This window comes from Balaenoptera acutorostrata, chromosome 20 (genome assembly GCF_949987535.1).
Source record: "Balaenoptera acutorostrata chromosome 20, mBalAcu1.1, whole genome shotgun sequence".
Taxonomy (NCBI): Eukaryota; Metazoa; Chordata; class Mammalia; order Artiodactyla; family Balaenopteridae; genus Balaenoptera; species Balaenoptera acutorostrata.
The window spans coordinates 23,499,397-23,520,878 of NC_080083.1; the positions used below are offsets into that span (position 1 = coordinate 23,499,397).

General features: G+C 40.4%; 1 protein-coding gene across 1 annotated transcript in view; it reads left to right on the top strand.

Annotated features, from left to right (window-relative positions):
• The first annotated feature begins 1,033 nt into the window (after positions 1 to 1,033).
• The window catches only part of PPM1D (protein phosphatase, Mg2+/Mn2+ dependent 1D), a 54,385-nt gene continuing 33,936 nt past the window's right edge, over positions 1,034 to 21,482 (top strand). The window contains exons 1-2 of the mRNA XM_007190267.3: positions 1,034 to 1,709; positions 17,625 to 17,853. Coding sequence (XP_007190329.2) covers positions 1,238 to 1,709; positions 17,625 to 17,853 — 701 coding nt within the window. The 5' untranslated portion in view covers positions 1,034 to 1,237. The remainder of the gene's footprint in view (positions 1,710 to 17,624; positions 17,854 to 21,482) is intronic.

Below are 21,482 nucleotides of genomic sequence, written 5' to 3' on the forward strand. Positions count from 1 at the left end.
TTCTCCATTCCCAGTTCAGAACTAGTATCATTCCATTTGAAAAAACTCCAAGGCTGTAGAGGAAAGGGCACCCAGGAGAGCTGATGGTGATGTGGCCAAAAACTGGAAAAGGGAACTTTGATTCACGACAAGAACGTGTGCTGTTGAGAACATACCAACCTGCCCACTCTGAGGCTTATTTTAATGCCGTTGAAGTCCGTGCAAAGGTTTTAGCGCTTAGACTATAACTTACCGGAGGAAGACGGGAGAAGATAACCGAAATGTTGGAGCACTGGAGCGCTGGGTAGTTTTTGTAAGCTATTTTCTGATCCCGCCTAAGGAGGAAAATGCTGCACCCAGGGCTCGTCGGAAAAAGTACTACTTTTAACAAAAGCTGAAAAGATGTTTAAAAAGACAGTTAAGCCTTTTAAGTCTCCGACATACCCAGGTATATGAAACGAGACTGTGCAGCCGATGGTGGAAATTTCCCGAGTTTTCTTAACACAAACTGGACTTGCTCTCTCAACTCCCAGTCGGATCCATCCCACCGAAATCCAATTCAGCTGTGGCATGCTTTTTCCAGCCTGTTCGCAAACCACCTTCCGAAGTGAGGTTTCCCGCCATTTAACTTAAAGAAATGAAGGTCTTTCCTCCCAGATTCTCTACACTCGTGGGAGGCCCAAGCCCACACGAGGCGAGCAGCGGAACGCCCAGGGCAGCAGACTGCATCATGATCCCCAGGAGTGAGCAAAAAGGTGACATCAAATTGGTAGATAAGCGTTTAGCACCCGCCAAAAGGCGGGAGGGCGAAAACGCCCACTGCAAAGCGAAAACCAGCCCGGTCGCGCGCGGGCCCAGCGCCCACGGTGGGAGGAGGGAGGGCGGCCGTTGCGGGGAGGAGCGAGGGTTGAGGGCGGAGGGCGGGTTCGCTCCAACTCGACTCCGGATTGGTCGGGCCCAGAGAGCCGAGTGACGTCAGCCGGCGAGAACGTCTGATTTGTGTGGTGGGCGCGGGCAGCCGGCGGAGGCGTATTACGCAGGCGCAGCTGGTCGGCTCATTTCCCCCTGGAGCTTCTGCCAAGCTCTGGCGGACAAGTCTCGACATCGTGCGCCCCCACCCCCCGACTCCGGGACCGCTCCCTCCCCCTTCTCGGCGTAGTCGAAGATAAACAATAGTTGGCCGGCGAGCGCCGAGTGTGTATCCCGCCGCCGGATTCGGCGGGCTGCGTGGGACCGGCGGGATCTCGGCCAGCCGGCCATGGCGGGGCTGTACTCTCTGGGAGTGAGCGTCTTCTCAGACCAGGGCGGGAGGAAGTACATGGAGGACGTTACTCAGATCGTGGTGGAGCCCGAGCCCACGGCTGAAGAAGAGCCCTCGCCGCGGAGGTCTCTCTCTCAGCCGTTGCCTCCGCAGCGGTCACCGCTGGCTCTTCCTGGCGGCGAAATGTCGGGGAAAGGCCCGGCGGTGGCAGCCCGAGAGGCTCGCGACGCGCCGCCGGACGCCGGGGCCTCGCCGGCTCCCGGCTGCTGCTGCCGCCGCCGTTCCTCGGTGGCCTTTTTCGCCGTGTGCGACGGGCACGGCGGGCGGGAGGCGGCACAGTTTGCCCGGGAGCACTTGTGGGGTTTCATCAAGAAGCAGAAGGGCTTCACCTCTTCCGAGCCGGCGAAGGTGTGCGCTGCCATCCGCAAAGGCTTCCTTGCTTGTCATCTCGCCATGTGGAAGAAATTGGGTAAGTTCCCCAGCTTGCTTGGCGCCCGCCTCTTTTTCAGGCAGTTTGGGGCCTTTTTAGCGCCAGTCCCGCGGTCCCCCGGCACGGAGAGCGCTCTCAGTGTCCATCGATGGGAGGGAAGACTTTTCTGGGTCTCAGCGCTCTTTCCAGGGTGGAGGTGCGGGCAAACAAAGTGGATTTGGGAAGGATAGGATTGTTGTCTCCCTTCAAACGCTCATCGCTTTATTTCCAACACCGCCCCCCCCCCCGCCCCCGCCAAGGATCAATGGGGAGCAGTCCTCTCCCTTCGCGACTTCACTTTGGTGGCCGCCAGCGGAAACGTGTTTGAAACCTGGCGCCAGATTTTGGCCAAAAGATGCACTGAAGACACGTTGCTATCTGGGACAGGCGAAGGAAGCGGGAGGTGGCAAAAATTAGACGAGATCGGGTGCGTTCAGGGTGGTATGGCTGTAGACAAGACGGCAAAAATTAGACGAGATCGGGTGCGTTCAGGGTGGTATGGCTGTAGACAAGACGGCAAAAATTAGAGTGTTTCCTTCCGATCTGTCATAATTTTGCTGTTGAAGGACTTGCCCCTGTCGATTGCCTCCTACTGGTGGTGTCAGTCTTCCAGAATTGATCCTGGGTGGCTGGTAGTTGGAGTAAACTGTTGGATAATTCAGAAAGGCTAAAAAGTTATCATCTAGCGACTTAAAGTCTTGGAAGGAATTCGCTGTGGTGGTCATGAAATGTTTCTAAGATCTTTATGCTTGTCTGGCTTGTGAAAAACAAAAGCGCGGAATGCGTTCCTACTGCTTAAATCGGCCGGGTTAAGGCGATGTGTTAAATTCAGCTAGGGCTTTTTAAGAGTGCACTTCCCCCCCACCCCCACCCCCACCCCCACCCTTTGGTAGTTGCCTTAGCTAATTGCTGTCAGATCGTTCTCCACAGTTCCTAGTTAAAAGTACTTGCAAATTTTAGCTGCCCGTCAAAGTAGCAAGAGATAAGGAATTACTGATGTGCCAAAAGGAGAGAGCTTCATTTCTAAAAATTTGGTGTAGTTGTAGTTTCATCTAAGCTTTAAGTGTTCTCTAAAGCAGTCTGTGTTCCTGTACCCAACATATGTTATCATACAGAGTTATAATTGCTTACCCATTGCTGTGAATGAATGGTCTGAATCTTTTTTTAAGAGAAAAGGTAATACTACTTCTGTCATTTTAAAAAGTCCTGTGGTTTATGGTAGAATAGTGTTGCTTTATTTTCAGCAGAGGGACAGAGACATAGAGAAGAGTGTAAAGGTTGGTCAAATACAGAACATTTTAAAAAGGTATTGTCATAGAGTTGTAGAGTAGCTTCTTTCAAAGTCTCTTTTTTATTTGCCTAGCTTTCTGCCAGGAATTATTTGATTGACTCATAGAACAACCAGTCCGCCGGTGGGAGGCGTTTTCCATCCAATCCCAGAAGTCCCTATTATGGATTTGTTTTGTTTCTGTGTAGGCAGAGCACAGCTGAAAGCACCAGCAGTATATTCCAGAAATTTGTCATTTCATTGCTTGCAGGGCAAGTAGGAGTGGACAGCAAGACAAGATAGAGGAAGATTAGACACAAAGAACGATTTAGAGTCCTGTTTATTTTGCAGCACACTTGGGGCAACGTGAACTTGCCATATGTTTTCACTAAAAGGATAAAGTATAAACCCTGTTACTTGAACATATTTTTTAATAAAGCAGAAACCATGCTGTTAAATGTGAATGTGTATGTTTTTTGACATATATGTACTTTTTGAACCAAGATTTATACACCAAATGTTAAAGTTTGCTTTGTTCCACAGTTAACATCGTACTCCATCATCAAAACTTGAATTAAAAAAAAAAAAAAGTATGCTGAGTATATGGAAGTCTTGACATAGGAAACTCCCTGTGTCGAGTTTCCACTTTTGTAGTTCTCAATTGGTTATTGTAGTGGTTCTCAAACTTTTTGCTCTCAGAACCCTTTGTACTTAAAAATGATTTAGGGTCCTAAACAGCTTTTGTTGATGTGGGCTACATCTATCATATTTACTGTTTGAGAAGTTAAAACAGAAATTTTAAAAATATTTATTAATCTATTAAAAATAAACTTATTGTATGTTGACATTTTTAAGTGAAAAATCAATTTTTCCCCCAAATAAAGAATATTGAAATAAGAAATATTCTCATCTCTGCCTCTGCATTCAGTCTGTTATGCTATGTTTTCTGGTGAAGTATGTAAAGGAAAGGCAGTCTCACACACATGTATAGTAGGAAAAGGGAAGAATAGTTTGTCTTTTCAGATAGTTGTGGATATTCTATACCAAAGTGGTGGTTTCTTAAGACTAGTCAAAATAGAATCTGAAACCTCATCAATGAACTTTTCTATTTTTACATTAAGAGCCATGGGTCTGTCTTGCACTTTGAATCAATTTTTTACCCACATGTGATTTTGTGACATGGTGCATTAGTCTTTTGGAAAATAATGGTTCACTGAATTATGCGGCTCTTCCAAGTATTGATGCATTTCATTATACAATACTAAAGTATCCACATTTGTTAATATCACTGATCTCTTCAGAAAAGTCTTAAGATTGGGAAGTTATCAAGTTCATTGTAGTGGACACACATATTCTAAAATGCGAGGTTTTGGGATTTCCCTGGCAGTCCAGTGGTTAAGACTCTGCACTTCCAATGCAGGGGGTGTGAGTTTGATCCCTGGTGGGGGAACCAAGATCCCATATGCCACATGGTACGGCCTAAATAAATAAATAAATAAAATAAGAGGTTTTAAGCAGCAGTTAGAAATTTATCACTGGCAACAACTACTGTCAGTTGTTTCTCTTGAAATGAAAAACTCACCTTGTTCATTTTGAAGAAAATGTACGCTAAATGGCCAAGTCGCTGTCTTCTTTTTTTTTTTTTTTTGGCCGCGCCATGTTGCTTGCAGGATCTCAGTTTCCCGACCAAGGGACACGGCAGTGAAAGGCCAGAATCCTAACCACTAGGCCATCAGGAACTCCCTGCCCAAGTCTTATTAACCCATTTTATCAGTCTTTCAAGTAAAAATGATGGTCTGTTAAAATTGTGGCTACTTCATTTCATAACTCACACAATCACAAGTGCTTTTCCTCTATACAGCCATAGTATGCAACAGAAGTCTATTATGCAGCTTCTCTTCTTGTCTTACAGAATGTTAAAAAGACATGTATTCATGGGTGGAAGTTTAATACAATTAATTTTTATTGCATCATCAAGGACATTCTTAAGTTAAACTGGTTTGCCTTTTTTTTTTTAAGCTGTGAGTGGCTATGGTGAGTACAGTGATTACTAGTTCACTTTGGTACCACTGTCTTGACTCCTGCTAAGGCACCAGCAGTTTTACTAAGCACTGCTTTTTTTTTTTTTTAAGATTTATTTCTAAATTTATTTTATTTATTTTTGGCCGCGTTGGATATTAGTTGCAGCTCGCGGGATCTTTCGTTGTGGCGTGCGGGCTCTTTGTTGTGGTGCGCTGGCTTCTCTCTAGTTGTGGCGGCGGGTTTTCTCTTCTCTAATTGTGGCGAGCAGGCTCGAGGGCGCGTGGGCTCTTTAGTTTGTGGCACGCGGGCTCTAGTTGAGGCGCGCGAGCTCAGTAGTTGTGGCACGTGGGCTTAGTAGTTGCCCCGTGGCATGTGGGATCTTAGCTGCCTGACCAGGGATCAAACCCATGTCCCCTGCATTGCAAGGCGGATTCTTTACCACCGGACCACCAGGGAAATCCCCTAACCACTGCTCTTGAACCATCAGTGCAGGTATCAACACAGTGCAAAGGGCAAGTAAACTCAGAATTATTAAGAAAATAGTTTTGGCCTTGTGGAATCCCTGTAAAGATCACTCATACCGTTGTGAGGTAACTGCTGTGTTTTATCTGCCTCTCAGCTAAATCTTGACGTCTTTGGGGGCAAAGATACCGCCTTACATATCTTATAGTTAATCTCTTAGGGCTAACCGTGCAATTCCTTGCCCAAAGTAGCTGCTAGTTTAGTTGAATTTCTGTGGGTGTAATGGTTAAATTGGCTTTCTTACTTTTTCTTTAATTAAAAAAATTTCCCCCTTTATAAATTGTAAAATACACAGATTTACCATTTTAGCCAATTTTATGTGTACAGTTCAGTGGCATCAAGTACATTCTCAATATTTTGCAATAGTCACCACTGTCCATTTTCAGAACTTGTCCATTACCCAAATGGAAATTCTGTACCCATTCAACAGTAATTCTCCATTATCCTCTTCCCCAGTCCCTAGTAAACCTCTATTTTACTTTCCATTGCTATTAATTCACCTATTCTAGGTACCTCATGTAAGCGGAATCATACAGTATTTGTCCTTTTTGTGTCTTATTTCATTTAGCTTAATGTCTTTAAGGTTCGTCCACATTGTACCATGTATCAGAATTTTCTTCCTTTTTAAGGCTGAATAATATTCCACTGTATATATACACCACATTATGTTTATCCATTCGTCTATTGATAGACATTTGGGTTGTTTCCACCTTTTGGCTGTTATGAATAATGCTACTGTGAACATAGGTATACAAGTATCTGTTTGATTCTCTCTTTTCATTTCTTTTGGGTCTAAACCTGGAAGTGGAATGGCTTGGGCATTTGGTAATTCTGTATTTAAATTTCTGAGGAATCACCAAACTGTCTTCACAGCAGGTTCACTGTTTTACATTGCCACAAGCAGTGGTACAAGGGTCCTGATTTCTCCACATTCTTGCCAACACTTGATATTTTTCTTTTCTTAAAAAATAATAGCCATATTAATGGGTGTGAAGGGCTTTCTTATATTTTTAAAGAATACCTTCTTTGTCTTCCTAAGCCTTTTTTTTGGCCTGCGTGGCATGCGGGATTTCCCCGACCAGGTATAGAACCCGCGCCCCCTGCATTGGGAGCACAGAGTCTTAACCACTGGACCACCAGGGAAGTCCCCTAAGCCCTTATTGAGCTTGACCTCTCTAGCATTGTTCTAGTGCTTGTGTACTCTTGCCAAATAAAAAAGGAAAACATAATTTATCCAAAAATTTTTATATGACTTATTTTTATCTTGAGGCTGGGGGATTTGATAAATATAGCATGGAGTGAGAGAGTATGTGAATATATCGTTTTTTTTTTTTTTTTGGCCATGCCATGCGGCTTGTGGGATCTTAGTTCCCTGACCAGGGATAGAACCTGGACCCCTGGCAGTGGAAGCGGGGAGTCCTAACCAACTGGACTGCCAGGGAATTCCCAACATATCCTTTTTTTTTTTTTTTTTTTATAAATTTATTTATTTATTTATTTTTGCTGTGTTCGGTCTTCGTTTCTGTGCGAGGGCTTTCTCTAATTGCGGCGAGCGGGGGCCACTCTTCATCGCGGTGCGCGGGCCTCTCACTATCGCGGCCTCTCTTGTTGCGGAGCACAGGCTCCAGATGCGCAGGCTCAGTAATTGTGGCTCACGGGCCCAGTTGCTCCGCGGCATGTGGGATCTTCCCAGACCAGGGCTCGAACCCGTGTCCCCTGCATTGGCAGGCAGACTCTCAACCACTGCGCCACCAGGGAAGCCCCTATCCTTTTTTAAAAGTAATTTTTTTCATATTTTTATTACTTCTTGATCTTAAGTTACAGTATGTGCCTGATTTATGTATTTTCCTATGTCTGGATTTACTGTTCTTGTGTTATGCTTGCCTTCTAAGAAATAATGTTTCAAAGTTTGTGTGTGCTTCTTTAGGTTTATTCGTTTGAAATAATGTTCTTATTATCCTTTTCTTTTGATAGTTCAGAGAAGATAGTGAACAACATGCAGCTTTTATTCCTTTGAGCCATATAGTTCATTGACTTATGTTATCAAGAGAGCCATTAGAAAGATAATGACATACTCTTGAAATAAATGTAGTGTGATCTCTGATGTGATTACAGGAAATTTGCCACAGTATTTGTAAAGGAAGATGAAATATGGGACGTTTTGTTTTTTTAATTTGTTCAAATGAAAATCAGAGCATTTACTTAAAAGAATATGGCCAAATGAATGAATTATGAAGAAGCTGGTCCTAACCTAAATTGTTGGTTCTGGTTTTGGCACATAGTTTAAATTATCTTAAGTTTAAAGACAGAGACAGAGACGGACAAATGCAGAAGAGGGGTGGAAGGGGTAAAGGGAAAGACAGGGAAAGCCAGATAGAACTAAACTGGAAGAAAACCTTTATTAAATCATAGAATTTTAAACCTGTATCTTTATTTTAGTTTGATATTTCTCAGTTTTTACCATCAAGGACCTTCACCCTCTCACACATCACATGGTCTGAATGAGTTTGCCATATTTATCAAGTACCAGTTTTTTCCATTTTTGTTAATCAGTCATTACTTTCGATCAGTATTAGCAAATCTCTGCTTCATTCCTTTTTTTATTACCGAGTATTATGCTGTTGTCTAGATATACCACAATTTGTTTATCCATTCACCTATTATATATATATATATTTAGGCTGCGTTGGGTCTTTGTTGCTGCACGTGGGCTTACTCTAGTTGCGGTGAGCGGGCTTCTAACTGTGGTGGCTTCTCTTGTTGTGGAGCACGGGCTCTAGGTGCACGGGCTTCAATAGTTGTGGCACACGGGCTCAGTATTTGTGGCTCACAGGCTCTAGAGCACAGGCTCAGTAGCTGTGGTGCACGGGCTTAGCGCTCTGCGGCATGTGGGATCTTCCTGGACCAGAGCTTGAACCCGTGTCCCCTGCATTGACAGGCGGATTCTTAACCACTGCGCCACCAGGGAAGCCCTCCATTCACCTATTGATGGGCATTTGGATTGTCTACAGCTTTTGGCTATTACAAATAAAGCTGATGTAAAGCTTTTCTTTACAGAAGTCCACTAATAAATGTAGAAGGAATGGGGATTTCCCTGGTGGTACAGTGGTTGAGACTCCACGCTCCCAGTGCATGGAGCCTGGGTTCGATCCCTGGTCAGGGAACTAGATCCCACATGCATGCTGCAACTAAAAGATCCTGCGTGCCACAAATAAGACCCAGTGCAGCCAAATAAACAAATACATATATATATATTTTTAAATTTTATTTATTTATTTATTTATGGTTTATTTATGGCTGTGTTGGGTCTTTGTTTCTGTGTGAGGGCTTTCTCTAGTTGCGGCAAGTGGGGGCCACTCTTCATCGCGGTGCGCGGGCCTCTCACTATCGCGGCCTCTCTTGTTGTGGAGCACAGGCTCCAGACGCGCAGGCTCAGCAACTGTGGCTCACGGGCCCAGTTGCTCCGCGGCATGTGGGATCTTCCCAGACCAGGGCTCGAACCCGTGTCCCCTGCATTGGCAGGCAGATTCTCAACCACTGCGCCACCAGGGAAGCCCCATATTTTTTTTAAAATGTAAAAGGAATGATAGAACCCTAAAATCTCATTTGGTAACCATCATAATAATTGATTCAGCCAAGAAACATCAATAAATGTTACAACTAGTAGGTAAAACTTTGAGGAACAGAATTGCTATATTACTTTCCTAGAGGTGCTGTAACAAATTAGCACAAATTGGGTGGCTTAAAACCACAGAAATTTATTCTCTCATGGTTCTGGAGGCCAGAAGTCTGAAATCCAGGTGTCAGCAGGGTTGATTCCTTTTTGGAGGTTCTGAGGGAGAATCTGTTCCATGCTCTCCCCTAGCTTCTGGTGGCTGGCAGCAATCCTTGTCATTTCTTGGCTTGTAGATGCATCACCCAGTCTTCACTGTCTTTATATTGCCTCCTCTGTGTCTTCTCCTCTTCTCTTCTCTTTTAAGGACACTTGTCTTTGGATTTAGGGCCCACTCTAATCCAGGGTGATCTCTTCTTAAGATCTTTAACCTAATTACATCTGCAAAGATCCTTTTCCCAAATAAGGTCACATTCACAGGTTCTGGGTGAGCATATCTTTTATTGAAGTTGGGGGGGGCACCACTCAACCCACTCCAAGGATATTTATGTCGTCTCAGATAATCTCCCTATGAACACTTTTTAATTACAAAAGGAAAAGGATTATAGGGGGAAACCTGGTAGACAGCACCTTAATTGAGTGATCAAGAGTATCATCACTTTTAATGGGACAAATTGAAATTGTATACTGCCTGCAGGGAGAAGATCATATTTAATACTTCTGTGATATTCCTGCCAAAAATGTGTAATCTGATTACAAACATGAGGAAACATGAAACAAACCCAAACTGTGAGACATTCTTGAAATGACTGGCCAAGTACTCCTAAAAAGCATCAAGGAAACACTGAGGAATTGTTCCAGATTGGAAGAGAATAAAGATACATAACAAGTAAATATAACAAGGGATTCTGAATTTTATCCTTTTACTATAAAGCATATTGTTAGGATAGTTGATGAAATTTGCATGAGATATATGGATTAGATGGTTGTATGGTATCGATGTTTATTTCCTGATTTTGATGGTGTATTGTAGGAATTAGATACTATAATAGTATTTGGGAGTGACGGTATATTTTGTTGGCAGTTTGCTTTCTATTGGTTCAAGAAAAAAATTCTTTGGATTATTCTTGAGGGGAAAAAAAAAAAGTAAACCTGAAGAAGCAGGTCTCAGATCAGAAACCTTGGATACCTCCAGGAATCTAGGTAGCAGTTTCATCAGAGCCCTGCTGCTGGATGCATACCAGTCTATATTTATTTGTTTCAGTACAGAGAATAAGTCAGAAACTTGCAGCAGCATTTGGAATCACCATTTGATTATAATTCCGTGTCATTTTCCAAGAGCTATCAGACTTTTGCAGTGGTCAAATTATAGAATGGAATATATCGCATCACCACCTCAGCTCATGTTTTAATGGTGACACCAATCTTTGTTATTCTTTGAGAGATGTGATAACGCTTTTAATTTTCTATTTTGGAAGAGAGTATCATTGGTGGTCTTGCACTTGGCCTTTTCTACCCTAATAGGCTTTTGAGCAATCAATGAAGAGCTATGACGGGAAGCTATTAGTTGCTGAGGTTATTTGGGGACCAAACTAGCTGTGGCATAGGTTTGGGATTCCATTGGTTCTGAGGTGGACTGTATTGAAAGTCCTATTTAGTACCTGACCTCCATGAGCCTTAGCTCTTATCAGTGGACTGTGGCTGTGTTCTGTAGCCCCAGAATTATCTTAGAGCCATCATTCAGTAGTTACTCAATGTTGTGGTTATTTCTTTTTCCTTGGTGTATAGCTACATGTGAAAATGGCCACATATCACTTTGAAGAAGGTTAACAATTCTTTAACTAAACTTGGAAGATTTTCTTTTTGTTTTTTGTTTTGTTCCCTGTTTTTTTGTGAAAGACCATTCTGCAGATCCAATTTTTCTTCTGCCCTGTTGTCAGCGAGGTAACCGTACCAGATTTTCTTTGGGTAATTAACTGCTCCTATCTGATCTCTGTCACCTCAGGGTTCTCCCATCCACAGAGATCAGGGAACCCATTTTCATTGCAGCCTCTTCCCTTAGTATTTCTTGCCTAGACAGAAGAGTCAGTAAAATGTGTTTAAAAGATTTTAGTGTACCATATATAAAATAGACAAACAATAAGGATTTACTGTATAGCACAGGGAATATATTCAATATCTTGTAATAACCTATAATGGAAAATAATAATAATAAAAAAGAACATATAGGGACTTCCCTGGTGGTCCAATGGTTAAGGCTCCGTGCTTCCCTGGTGGCGCAGTCGTTAAGAATCCGCCTGCCAATGCAGGGGACACGGGTTCGAGACCTGGTCTGGGAAGATCCCACATGCCGTGGAGCAACTAAGCCGGTGCGTCACAACTACTGAGCCTGCACTCTAGAGCCCGCGAGCCACAACTACTGAAGCCCACATGCCATAACTACTGAAGCCTGTGCACCTAGAGCCTGTGCTCTGCAACAAGAGAAGCCCTCGGAATGAGAAGCCCCCGCAATGAGAAGCCCTGGCTCGCTGCTACTAAAGAAAGCCCACGCAGAGCAACGAAGACCCAATGCAGCCAAGCAATCAATATATATATATATACATACATATATATATATATATATATGTATATATATATATACATATATATATATATGTATGTATATATATATAAATCTATTTAAAAAAAAAATCTGCCTGCCAATGCTGGAGACAAAGGTTCAAGCCCTGGTCCGGGAAGATCTCACATGCCACGGAGCAGCTAAGCCCGTGTGCCACAACTACTGAGCCTGCGCTCTAGAGCCCGCGAGCCACAACTCATGAGCCCATGTACCACAACTACTGAAGCCCGTGCACCTAGAGCCTGTGCTCCGCAACAAGAGAAGCCACCGCAATGAGGAGGCTGCGCACCGCAACTTAGAGTAGCCCCCCGCTCGCCGCAACTAGAGAAAGCCTGCACACAGCAACGAAGACCCAACACAGCCAAAAGAAAAAAATAATAATAATAATAATAATAAATTAAGGGAAAAAAAGGACTGCGCTTCCACTGCAGGGGGCACCGGTTCAATCCGTGGTGGGGGAACTAAGATGCCACATGCCACATGGCGTGGCCAAAAAAAAAAAAAAATATATATATATATATATGTATGTATATATATATATACATATATATATAATTATAACCATATCACTTTTTTTATAACAATGTTTTTTTCAATTTATTTATTTTATTTATTTATTTTTGGCTTCACTGAGTCTTCATTGCTGCACACAGGATTTTTCTAGTTGTGGCGAGAGGGGGCTACTCTTTGTTGTGGTGCGCAGGCTTCTCATTGCCGTGGCTTCTCTTGTTGTGGAGCACGGGATCTAGGCAGGCTTCAGTAGTTGTGGTTCGTGGGCCCTAGAGTGCAGGCTCAGTAGTTGTGGCGCATGGGCTTAGTTGCTCCGAGGCATGTGGGATCTTCCCGGACCAGGGCACGAACCTGTGTCCCATGCATTGGCAGGCAGATCCTTAACCACTGCGCCACCAAGGAAGTCCTTAGTCTTTGTTTTAATGACTTAATGCACATTTTCTAAAGGATACTTAAGTCGGAGTTCATATACTATCTGATACTGTCTTTTTAATATGCTCCTAGTTTTAAGTCATTTTTTTTAAATTAAAAGATTAAAATGTAAAGTAGAAAACAAGAAAGGCTAACTAAGGAAGACAAATTAAAGAGGTAGCTTCCTTAATATATAAATTTATTGCAGTTTCAATCAGAACCTCCACAGGGTTTGTTTTTTAATTTTGCAAGTTGCTTCTGAAGTTCATATGGAAAAATACTTGAGAATATTGAAAAAGAAGAATAATTGGTGGATACTTAAACTCCCTATTATTAAAAAGCACCATAAATAGATTAGTAGGATGAGTCCAGAAATAGATCTGTGGCAAAATGTAACATATGATAAAAGGTAACATTTCATATGAATAGGAAAAGCATGGATTATTCAGTATTTTTAGATCATTGTGGAATATCTTTCGTATGTTAGTGCTTTTGACAAAAAATGTGATTTAAATATTAACATTGCTTTGAATATCCTTTTTATTTTTAGCTTTTTTTCTCCTTTCCCATCTCGTTTTAGGTGCTTTTTGCAAACAGCTAAATTACTTGTATGCTGTAGGTAAATTTTGTTTTCTGAATGTGGTTAAGAACCCTTGTTTCTGGGAGTTCACTTCGTTCGCATTTATTATGATAATAGATTTTTTTTTTCAGGTTCTTAGCTGCAGAAGACAATGTTTTCTAGTTTTCTTTTTTTAAAAAAAGGAAAAAAGAAAATGTTTTAGCAAGAGCTATAGTTAACCCATAAAATAATTGAAAGGGCTAAAGAAACATACACCATACTCTACGCTGGGCTTCTGGAAATGACGTCTGTAACCAGACTGCAAAACTGCATGGGCTAGGGAGCTGTCTGCTGTGATCTGTTTGCAAAATTGATGCCTTCTTCCTGCTGCTTGTTTTTCTTTTAACTTAAAAAAGGTGTGAAATATAACATAGCATGCATACATAAAAGGCCATAAAACATAAATGTACACTTTAATAAATAATCATAAAATGAACACCATCCAGTTACAAAAGAGAACATTGCCTGTACACCAGAAGCCCCTGTATGCCCTTTCTGATCTCATATTTCTGTCTTCCCCCAAGAGGCAACCACGATCTTGACTTTGTGATTATAGGTCTGTAGTGATTTACTTATTTTTCTTAATAGTTTTACCTCTTGTCTGTAAATATGATAGTGTTTTTTTTTTCTGAAGAAAATCATGCTGAATGTATTCTTTTATCTCATCCTTCTTGTGAGATTCTCACCCATTATATGTAGTATATAGTCTGTTGTTATGTTGAAGAACATTTGAGCTGTTGCCCGTTTTTAGCCCATATGAACAGTGCTGCTATGAACATTCATACGTATTGTGTGTCATGAATTTATGCTGTATACCAGTGGGTAGTGAGTAGTCAAGAGTATACGTATCTTCACCTTTACCATATAATGCCTAGATGTTTTCTAAAGTAGTTGTACCAGTTTATACTCCTACCAGTAGTTGATGATAGAACATGTTACTCCACATTCTTAACTTACTCTTGTCAAACTTTAATTTATGCAGCAATCTGATAATTATGTTGTGGTATCTCATTATGGCTTTTATTTTTTAATTAATTAATTTATTTATTGAGTTATTTATTTATTTATGGCTGTGTTGGGTCTTCATTGCTGAGCACGGGCTTTTCTCTAGTTGTGGAGAGTGGGGGCTACTCTTCGTTGCGGTGCGCAGGCTTCTCATTGAGGTGGCTTCCCTTGTTGCAGAGCATGGGCTCTAGGCGCGGGCTTCAGTAGTTGTGGCACATGGGTTTAGTTGCTCTGCGGCATGTGGGATCTTCCCGGACCAGGGCTCGAACCCGTGTCCCCTGCATTGACAGGCGGATTCTTAACCACTGTGCCACCAGGGAAGTCCTCATTATGGCTTTTAATTTGTATTTCCGTGATGATTAAAGAAGCCAAACACCTCTGCATGCTTTTTGGCTCTTTGGATTTCCTTATTTGTAAAAGCCTGTTCAGGTCCTTTATCCGTTTTTTTGTTTGTTTGTTTGTTTGTTTTTCTAAACTATTTGTTGATATCTTCTGTATCCCTGCACTCATTCATCTACCAGTCTTGTTGCAACAAAGGAGGGATGCTTCTTTTTGAGAGCCTCTGGGAACTACAGTTTTGTCTTTTATTTTATTTTATTTATTTATTTATTATTTTTGGCTGTGTTGGGTCCTCGTTTCTGTGCGAGGGCTTTCTCTAGCTGCGGCAAGTGGGGGCCACTCTTCATCGCGGGGCGCGGGCCTCTCACCATCGCGGCCTCTCCCGTTGCGGAGCACAGGCTCCAGATGCGCAGGCTCAGTAATTGTGGCTCGCGGGCCTAGTTGCTCCGCGGCATATGGGATCTTCCCAGACCAGGGCTCGAACCCGTGTCCCCTGCATTGGCAGGCAGATTCTCAACCACTGCGCCACCAGGGAAGCCCCCTTTATCCGTTTTTCTATTGAGTAGTCTTCTTGATTTGATTTGTTTTAGCATTTTATATATTCTGGATACCATTCCTTTGGTGTGTATATATTACAAATATATCCTCTTCCATTCTGTGAGTTGTCTTTTCACTCTAGTAATCATATCTTTTGATGAACAGAAATTCTTAATTTTGATGGTAGTACAACTTCACAATCATTTTCTTATATGGCTAGTCCATTCTTTGTCTTTAGGAAATCCTTCCCCACCTTGAGATCATAAATGTACTTTCTTGTGCATTTTCTAAGCATTTTAGCTTTGCTTTTCATGTTAGGTCTTTAATGTACCTGGAACTGATTTGTGTGTGTGTGTGTTTGGCATCAGGGACACAAAGTTGTTTGTTTGTTTGTTTTTTAAATTTTATCCCAGTTCCATTTACTGAATGTCTGTCCTTTCTCCACTGTTCATATATCAGGTGTCTGAATATGCATGGATCTGTCTCTGTGCTCACTGTTGTATTTGTTCACTGGCTTTTACAACTTTTCCAAACAGGTCTTATTAGAGATTTGTTAGCATAGTTGGCAGATATAGCACACCTTTCGCTGTTATTGTGAATGGGATCTTTTTTTTTTTAAGTTACATTTTGTAATTTTTTGTTGCTGTTTTACAAAAATAGAATTCATATTTTATATAACTATTTATATCCAGTAACCTTATTGAACTTTATCAATACCAGTAATCTATCCACAAATGTTTTCTTTAGGGCCTTTTTTTTTTTTTGGCAACTCCACTTGGTACCTCTCAGGCTGGTTGCTTTTCTTAAATATATAATGGTGATAACAACAAAAACTAATGTTTATTGAGCACTAACTATGTGTCTGGTACTGTTGCTGATAGTTTTACATGTGTATATGCCTGTGTGTGTGAATTTCTAGCTTCATCAATATTGGTAGCTGTTCTGGTTTCCCTTAGCATTTGTGAAGGTCATTATTTCGTATACTGCAAGCAGCCCTCTGTTGTGAGTGACAGGTCACTCTGGAGGGTGGGTTCCATCCGTGGGATGGGATGGGATGGGGAGATGCACTGTAGTGCTCAAGAGATGGCTTTTCAGCATATATAATATTGGAAAAGAAAAGAACTAGTTAGCCCAAATATATTAGAGAAGCCTTGTGGCTATAAAAGTTGTGTGGCACCCGTCCATTTGGGGGGGGGCACTTATTTCTTCTCCCACATCCCCTTTGAGACCCTGTTGTCCCTATCAGCCGATGCACCACTTTTCTTAAAAGAGAGGTATTATAGTTACTGGCATCTTAGGAACTTAAATGTTTCACCTTTTACCATGCAGGGAGTTTAGGCACTGACCTAGCTCCTGCAGTTTTAAATGAATCTGCCAAGTTTCTACCATCCATTCCTGACTTCAGCCTTTGCCACTGCCTCTGAGTTTGAACTTTTCTGGAACTCTGTTAATGGGGAATACTGATGTACTGCCTCCTCTACTGACTGTGCTTTTTCCTTATGTTGGATTACAAATTTTGCATTCTGATTTTTCCCTCAGTATAATTCCATTTGTTTAAAATTCCAGGAATTCCTCAGATTTTCTTATGACCCTTCTCTGTGTTTCATGACTGCTCTGGACTTTTTCTAATATTTATATTCTATTCTTTCAGTAGGATTTTGATGGGGAGAATATGTGTCAGTGTTTGGACTTAGTTTGCTGTCTTGAACTGTAACTTGTAGTTTAATATTACAGAATATTTCAGGATTTTAAATGATAGTGAATATAATCAGTCAGTATAGGTTTTGGAATTAGGTATATGGGATCTTTGCCACTTAAAATACTTGAGTTATTTTGTAAATCAAATTTTGTAATCATTCAAAGTTTTGGTTTCCTCATCTGTGAAATGAAAATAATGAAACTAATCTTACGTATCACTTAGGTTTATTAGTATTATATGAGATAATACAATACATGTAAAGCTCTTAGCACAGAAAGTGGTATCCAGTAAGCGCTCAATAAATGTTATTTATTAGGTTATGAATATTCAACAGTTGTTTCAAAAACAAATCCAGTAGCTTTTTCTGAAAATCTTCTTGAAGTGAAATTAATAAACAGATGATAAGCTGCTAGCAGTATGGTATCAAAACTTTTAACATATCCTTGCCACTAAATGTAATTAAGACTAAGACTTATGTGGAATTAGCAAATCTATGCTGTAACGTTTTTCTCCTAGGATCGGCTTGATGGTCATAATATAATTGCATTATTTATAAAATTAATTTATTAATATGTGAATGAAGGGATTAATACAAGTCCTTCTTTAATACCTTTCAAAATATTTTTCTTAAATATTTTCCTATGCTAATTCAAATTTTAACAGGCTAATTCAGCATATGTTGGCATTTTTATTCTGCCACAGGATTAATGTATACGCCTGAAAGAGTAAAATGTTTTATTTTTTATTACAGCAGAATGGCCAAAGACTATGACAGGTCTTCCCAGCACGTCAGGGACAACTGCCAGTGTGGTCATCATACGGGGCCTGAAGATGTATGTAGCTCATGTGGGTGACTCAGGGGTGGTTCTTGGAATTCAGGATGACCCAAAGGATGATTTTATCAGAGCTGTGGAGGTGACACAGGACCATAAGCCAGAACTTCCCAAGGAAAGAGAACGAATTGAAGGACTTGGTGGGAGGTAATTATTGTCCTATTTTGTCTTTCTTCTCTTGGTTCTATTTAGTCCTTTTCTGCTTTACTTACCAGATTTACCTACTTCTCCCTTTTAATGAAGTTACAGATTTTTAGTTTGCCTGATGAAGTACTCATGTATGTTCATATTTATCTTATTATTTTGAATTGATTGTTTTATTTCTGATAATGGCTCCAAAGGGAAATAATATTTTAATATTATTATTAAATAATAATAATATTATAAATAATAATATTTTGTTACTCAAGTAACAAAACATACAAGGATTTATATAAAACCTTTTACATAAATACTGATCAGCATGCCCTTCAGAATCTGGACAGAGCAGCCCTTAGAGTTCCAGAGTAGGACAATTTGATATTTATTTCTTTAGGCTGTGCTGGGTCTTAGGTGGTCTTTGTTGCGGCATGCATGCAGGATCTAGTTCCCCGACCAGGGATCGAACCCAGGCCCCTTGCACTGGGAGCTTCAAGCCCTACCCACTGGACCACCAGGGAAGTCCCCCAGGATAGAACAATTTGAATCTGTCTTTGGGAATAGAATTCTGTTAGAATTAGCCTTCAGTTTTTCCCTTTGATTTCTAAGTCATATATGCTGCAAACCCCTGTTTCAACTTATTGTCTCAATATGTATCGAGATAGTTTGTAAACTATGAACTGAATTTGACTTCAGCGTAATATTTTTATGCTACAAACTAAAATGTAAGATTATTCTAAAAATCAGAGGAATGAGTAACATAAGAAAATTTAAAAATTATTCTAATACTAATTTTTAAAAATCAAGGATTAAGGCAAGTTAAACAGAATCCAGTGTTTTCTAAATAATCATTCTAACTCAAGTCTTACCATGATATTATTACTTGCCTCCTCTTTCTTGCTTTTTTCTTTTTTTTGAGAAGCCCCAGGGTTTTTTTTGTTTGTTTGTTTTTTTCTTTTCGGCTGCATCGGGTCTTAGTTGCGGCATGCAGGATCTTTCATTACGGCATACAGGCTTCTCTCTAGTTATGGCGCGGGCTCCAGAGCGGTGGGCTCTTTAGTTTGTGGCACGTGGGCTCGCTGGTTGAGATGCGTGAGCTCAGTAGTTGTGGCGCGCGGGCTTAGTTGCCCCGCAGCGTGTGGGATCTTAGTTCCCTGACCGGGGATTGAACCTACGTCCCCTGCATTGGAAGGCGGATTCTTTACCACTGGATCACCAGGGAAGTCCCTCCTCTTTCTTGCTTTTATTAAATCAAAATTGGTCTTTTTCAGAGAAATAATAAACTGAAGGAAAGAATTAACATCCTTAAGCTACCAAGAGTTCAAAAGATAAGTAAGAAAAACACTAAAACTTTGCTGCCTTCAGATAGATGGATAATGGAGAGGAAGTTTGAACAAAAACAGATTCTCAAAAGAATAGTATAAACATTCGAAAAAATGTTTAACATTATTGAAATGAAATTCTATTTTTTGCTGTTGGGTTAGCAGTATTTTTGTTGTAATGGGTATCCTGTTGATAAGATTATATATTGGTATGACCTATACAAAATATAACACATACCACTAACTTTAAATGTATATAGACTCAGTAATTTCAGGAATCTACTCTAAAGAAGAAATATGAAATGTGGACCAAAATATCTGAATGGAGCTATTGATTGCAGCTGTGTTTATTTACTGTTAATTTAGCTGAAAATAACTTGAAGGCCCAACAGCTGGAAAATGGTTAAGTACGTTTAATATATATTCATAACATTGGATATGATATGAACATTAAATAATGTTTATATATAAATTTTTTAAAATCATGGTGTTATGAAAAATTTCAAACATAAAAGTAAAGGTAGGGGAATTCCCTGGCAGTCCAGTGGTTAGGACTCTGCACTTTCACTGTTGAGGGCCCGGGTTCAATCCCTGGTTGGGGAACTAAGATCCTGCAAGCCGCGTGGCGTAGTCAAAAAAAAAAAAAAAAAAAAGTAAAGGTGGAATAGTGTAATGAACTCCCATACATATGGGGAATTTTTCTTTAATATACGATTTTTTGCCCTGTTTCACTGAGAAATAATTGACATATATCACTGTATAAATTTAAGACATGCTACATGATGGTTTGGTTTACTTATACTGTGAAATGATTACCACAATAGGTTCAGCTAACATCCAGCTTCTCATATAGATACAATAAATAGAAAAGAGAGAATAAAGGAAAAAAAAATTTCTCCTTGTGATGAGAACACTTAGGATTTATTGTCTTAAAAACTTTCCTGGGCTTCCCTGGTGGCGCAGTGGTTGAGAATCTGCCTGCTAATGCAGGGGACACGGGTTCGAGCACTGGTCTGGGAAGATCCCACATGCCGTGGAGCAGCTGGGCCCGTGAGCCACAACTACTGAGCCTGCGCATCTGGAGCCTGTGCTCCACAACAAGAGAGGCCGCGATGGTGAGAGGCCCGCGCACCGTGATGAAGAGTGGCCCCCGCTTGCCGCAACTAGAGAAAGCCTTAGCACAGAAACGAAGACCCAACATAGCAATCAATCAATCAATAAATAAATTTAAAAAAAAAAAAAAAAAAAAAAAAAAAACAACAACTTTCCTGTGTATAATGTAGCAGTATTAACTATAGTCATCATGTTGTACATTACATCCATAGTACTTATTTATTTTGTAACTGGAAATTTGTACCTTTTGACCACATTCCTCCAATTCCCCCTTTCCCCTACCAGGAATTTTTAATAATATAGGAGAATGCTTACTGGTCACAATAAGCAGGATATAAAATTACATTGCTAGTCTTTGTCTCCATGGAGATTGTACAAATTTATACTTATATCATCAGGATATGTGGATGACCCTGACAACAGACTTATAGAACTTTTTGATCATATCCAGTTGTAGGTTAAAAAAAACGCATCTTGGTGATGTTTTCATTCACATTTGCATCTTGAGAAAGGTTGAATATCTTTTTATTTAAGAGCCATTTATACTTTTCTGTGTTTTTTTGTTTATATTCTTTGTTCATTTTGGGGGAGAGTAGTTAGCCTTTTTTGTATTAATGTGTAGGAGCCACTTAGACATTAGAGAAATTAGACTAATATAAGTGATGAGTTTCAGATGTTGTTTTCACAGTTTGTGTTTTGATTCTGCTCCTGGAATCTTTTTTCCATGTGGGAGTTTATTTTAATGTAGTTAGTTGATCAATCTCTACCATTATGACTTTTGGGTTTTGCACCATACATACAGTCCCTTCACTCTGAGGTTATTAAAAAGTCTTCTATATTTTCTTCTCGTACAGCAGTTATGAATACTTTGGTCTTAGGAACCCTTTACACTCTTAAAAATTGAGGCCCTCAAAGAGCTTTTTGTTTATATGGGTTACATGTATTGATTCTACCATATTAGGAATTAAAATGGAGACATTTTCAAATATTTGTTAATTTATTGAAAAATAACAATGTTAGGCTTATGTGTTAATATAAAGAAAATTTTTTGTGAAAAAATAGCTGTTTCCCCAAAACAAACATTTGAGAGGATTGGCGTTGTTTTACATTTTTAAAAAGTCTCTTCATTGTCTGGCTTAATAGGTGACTGCTAGATTCTTGTATTTGCTTCTGCATTCAATCTGTTGTGATAAGGTATTTTGG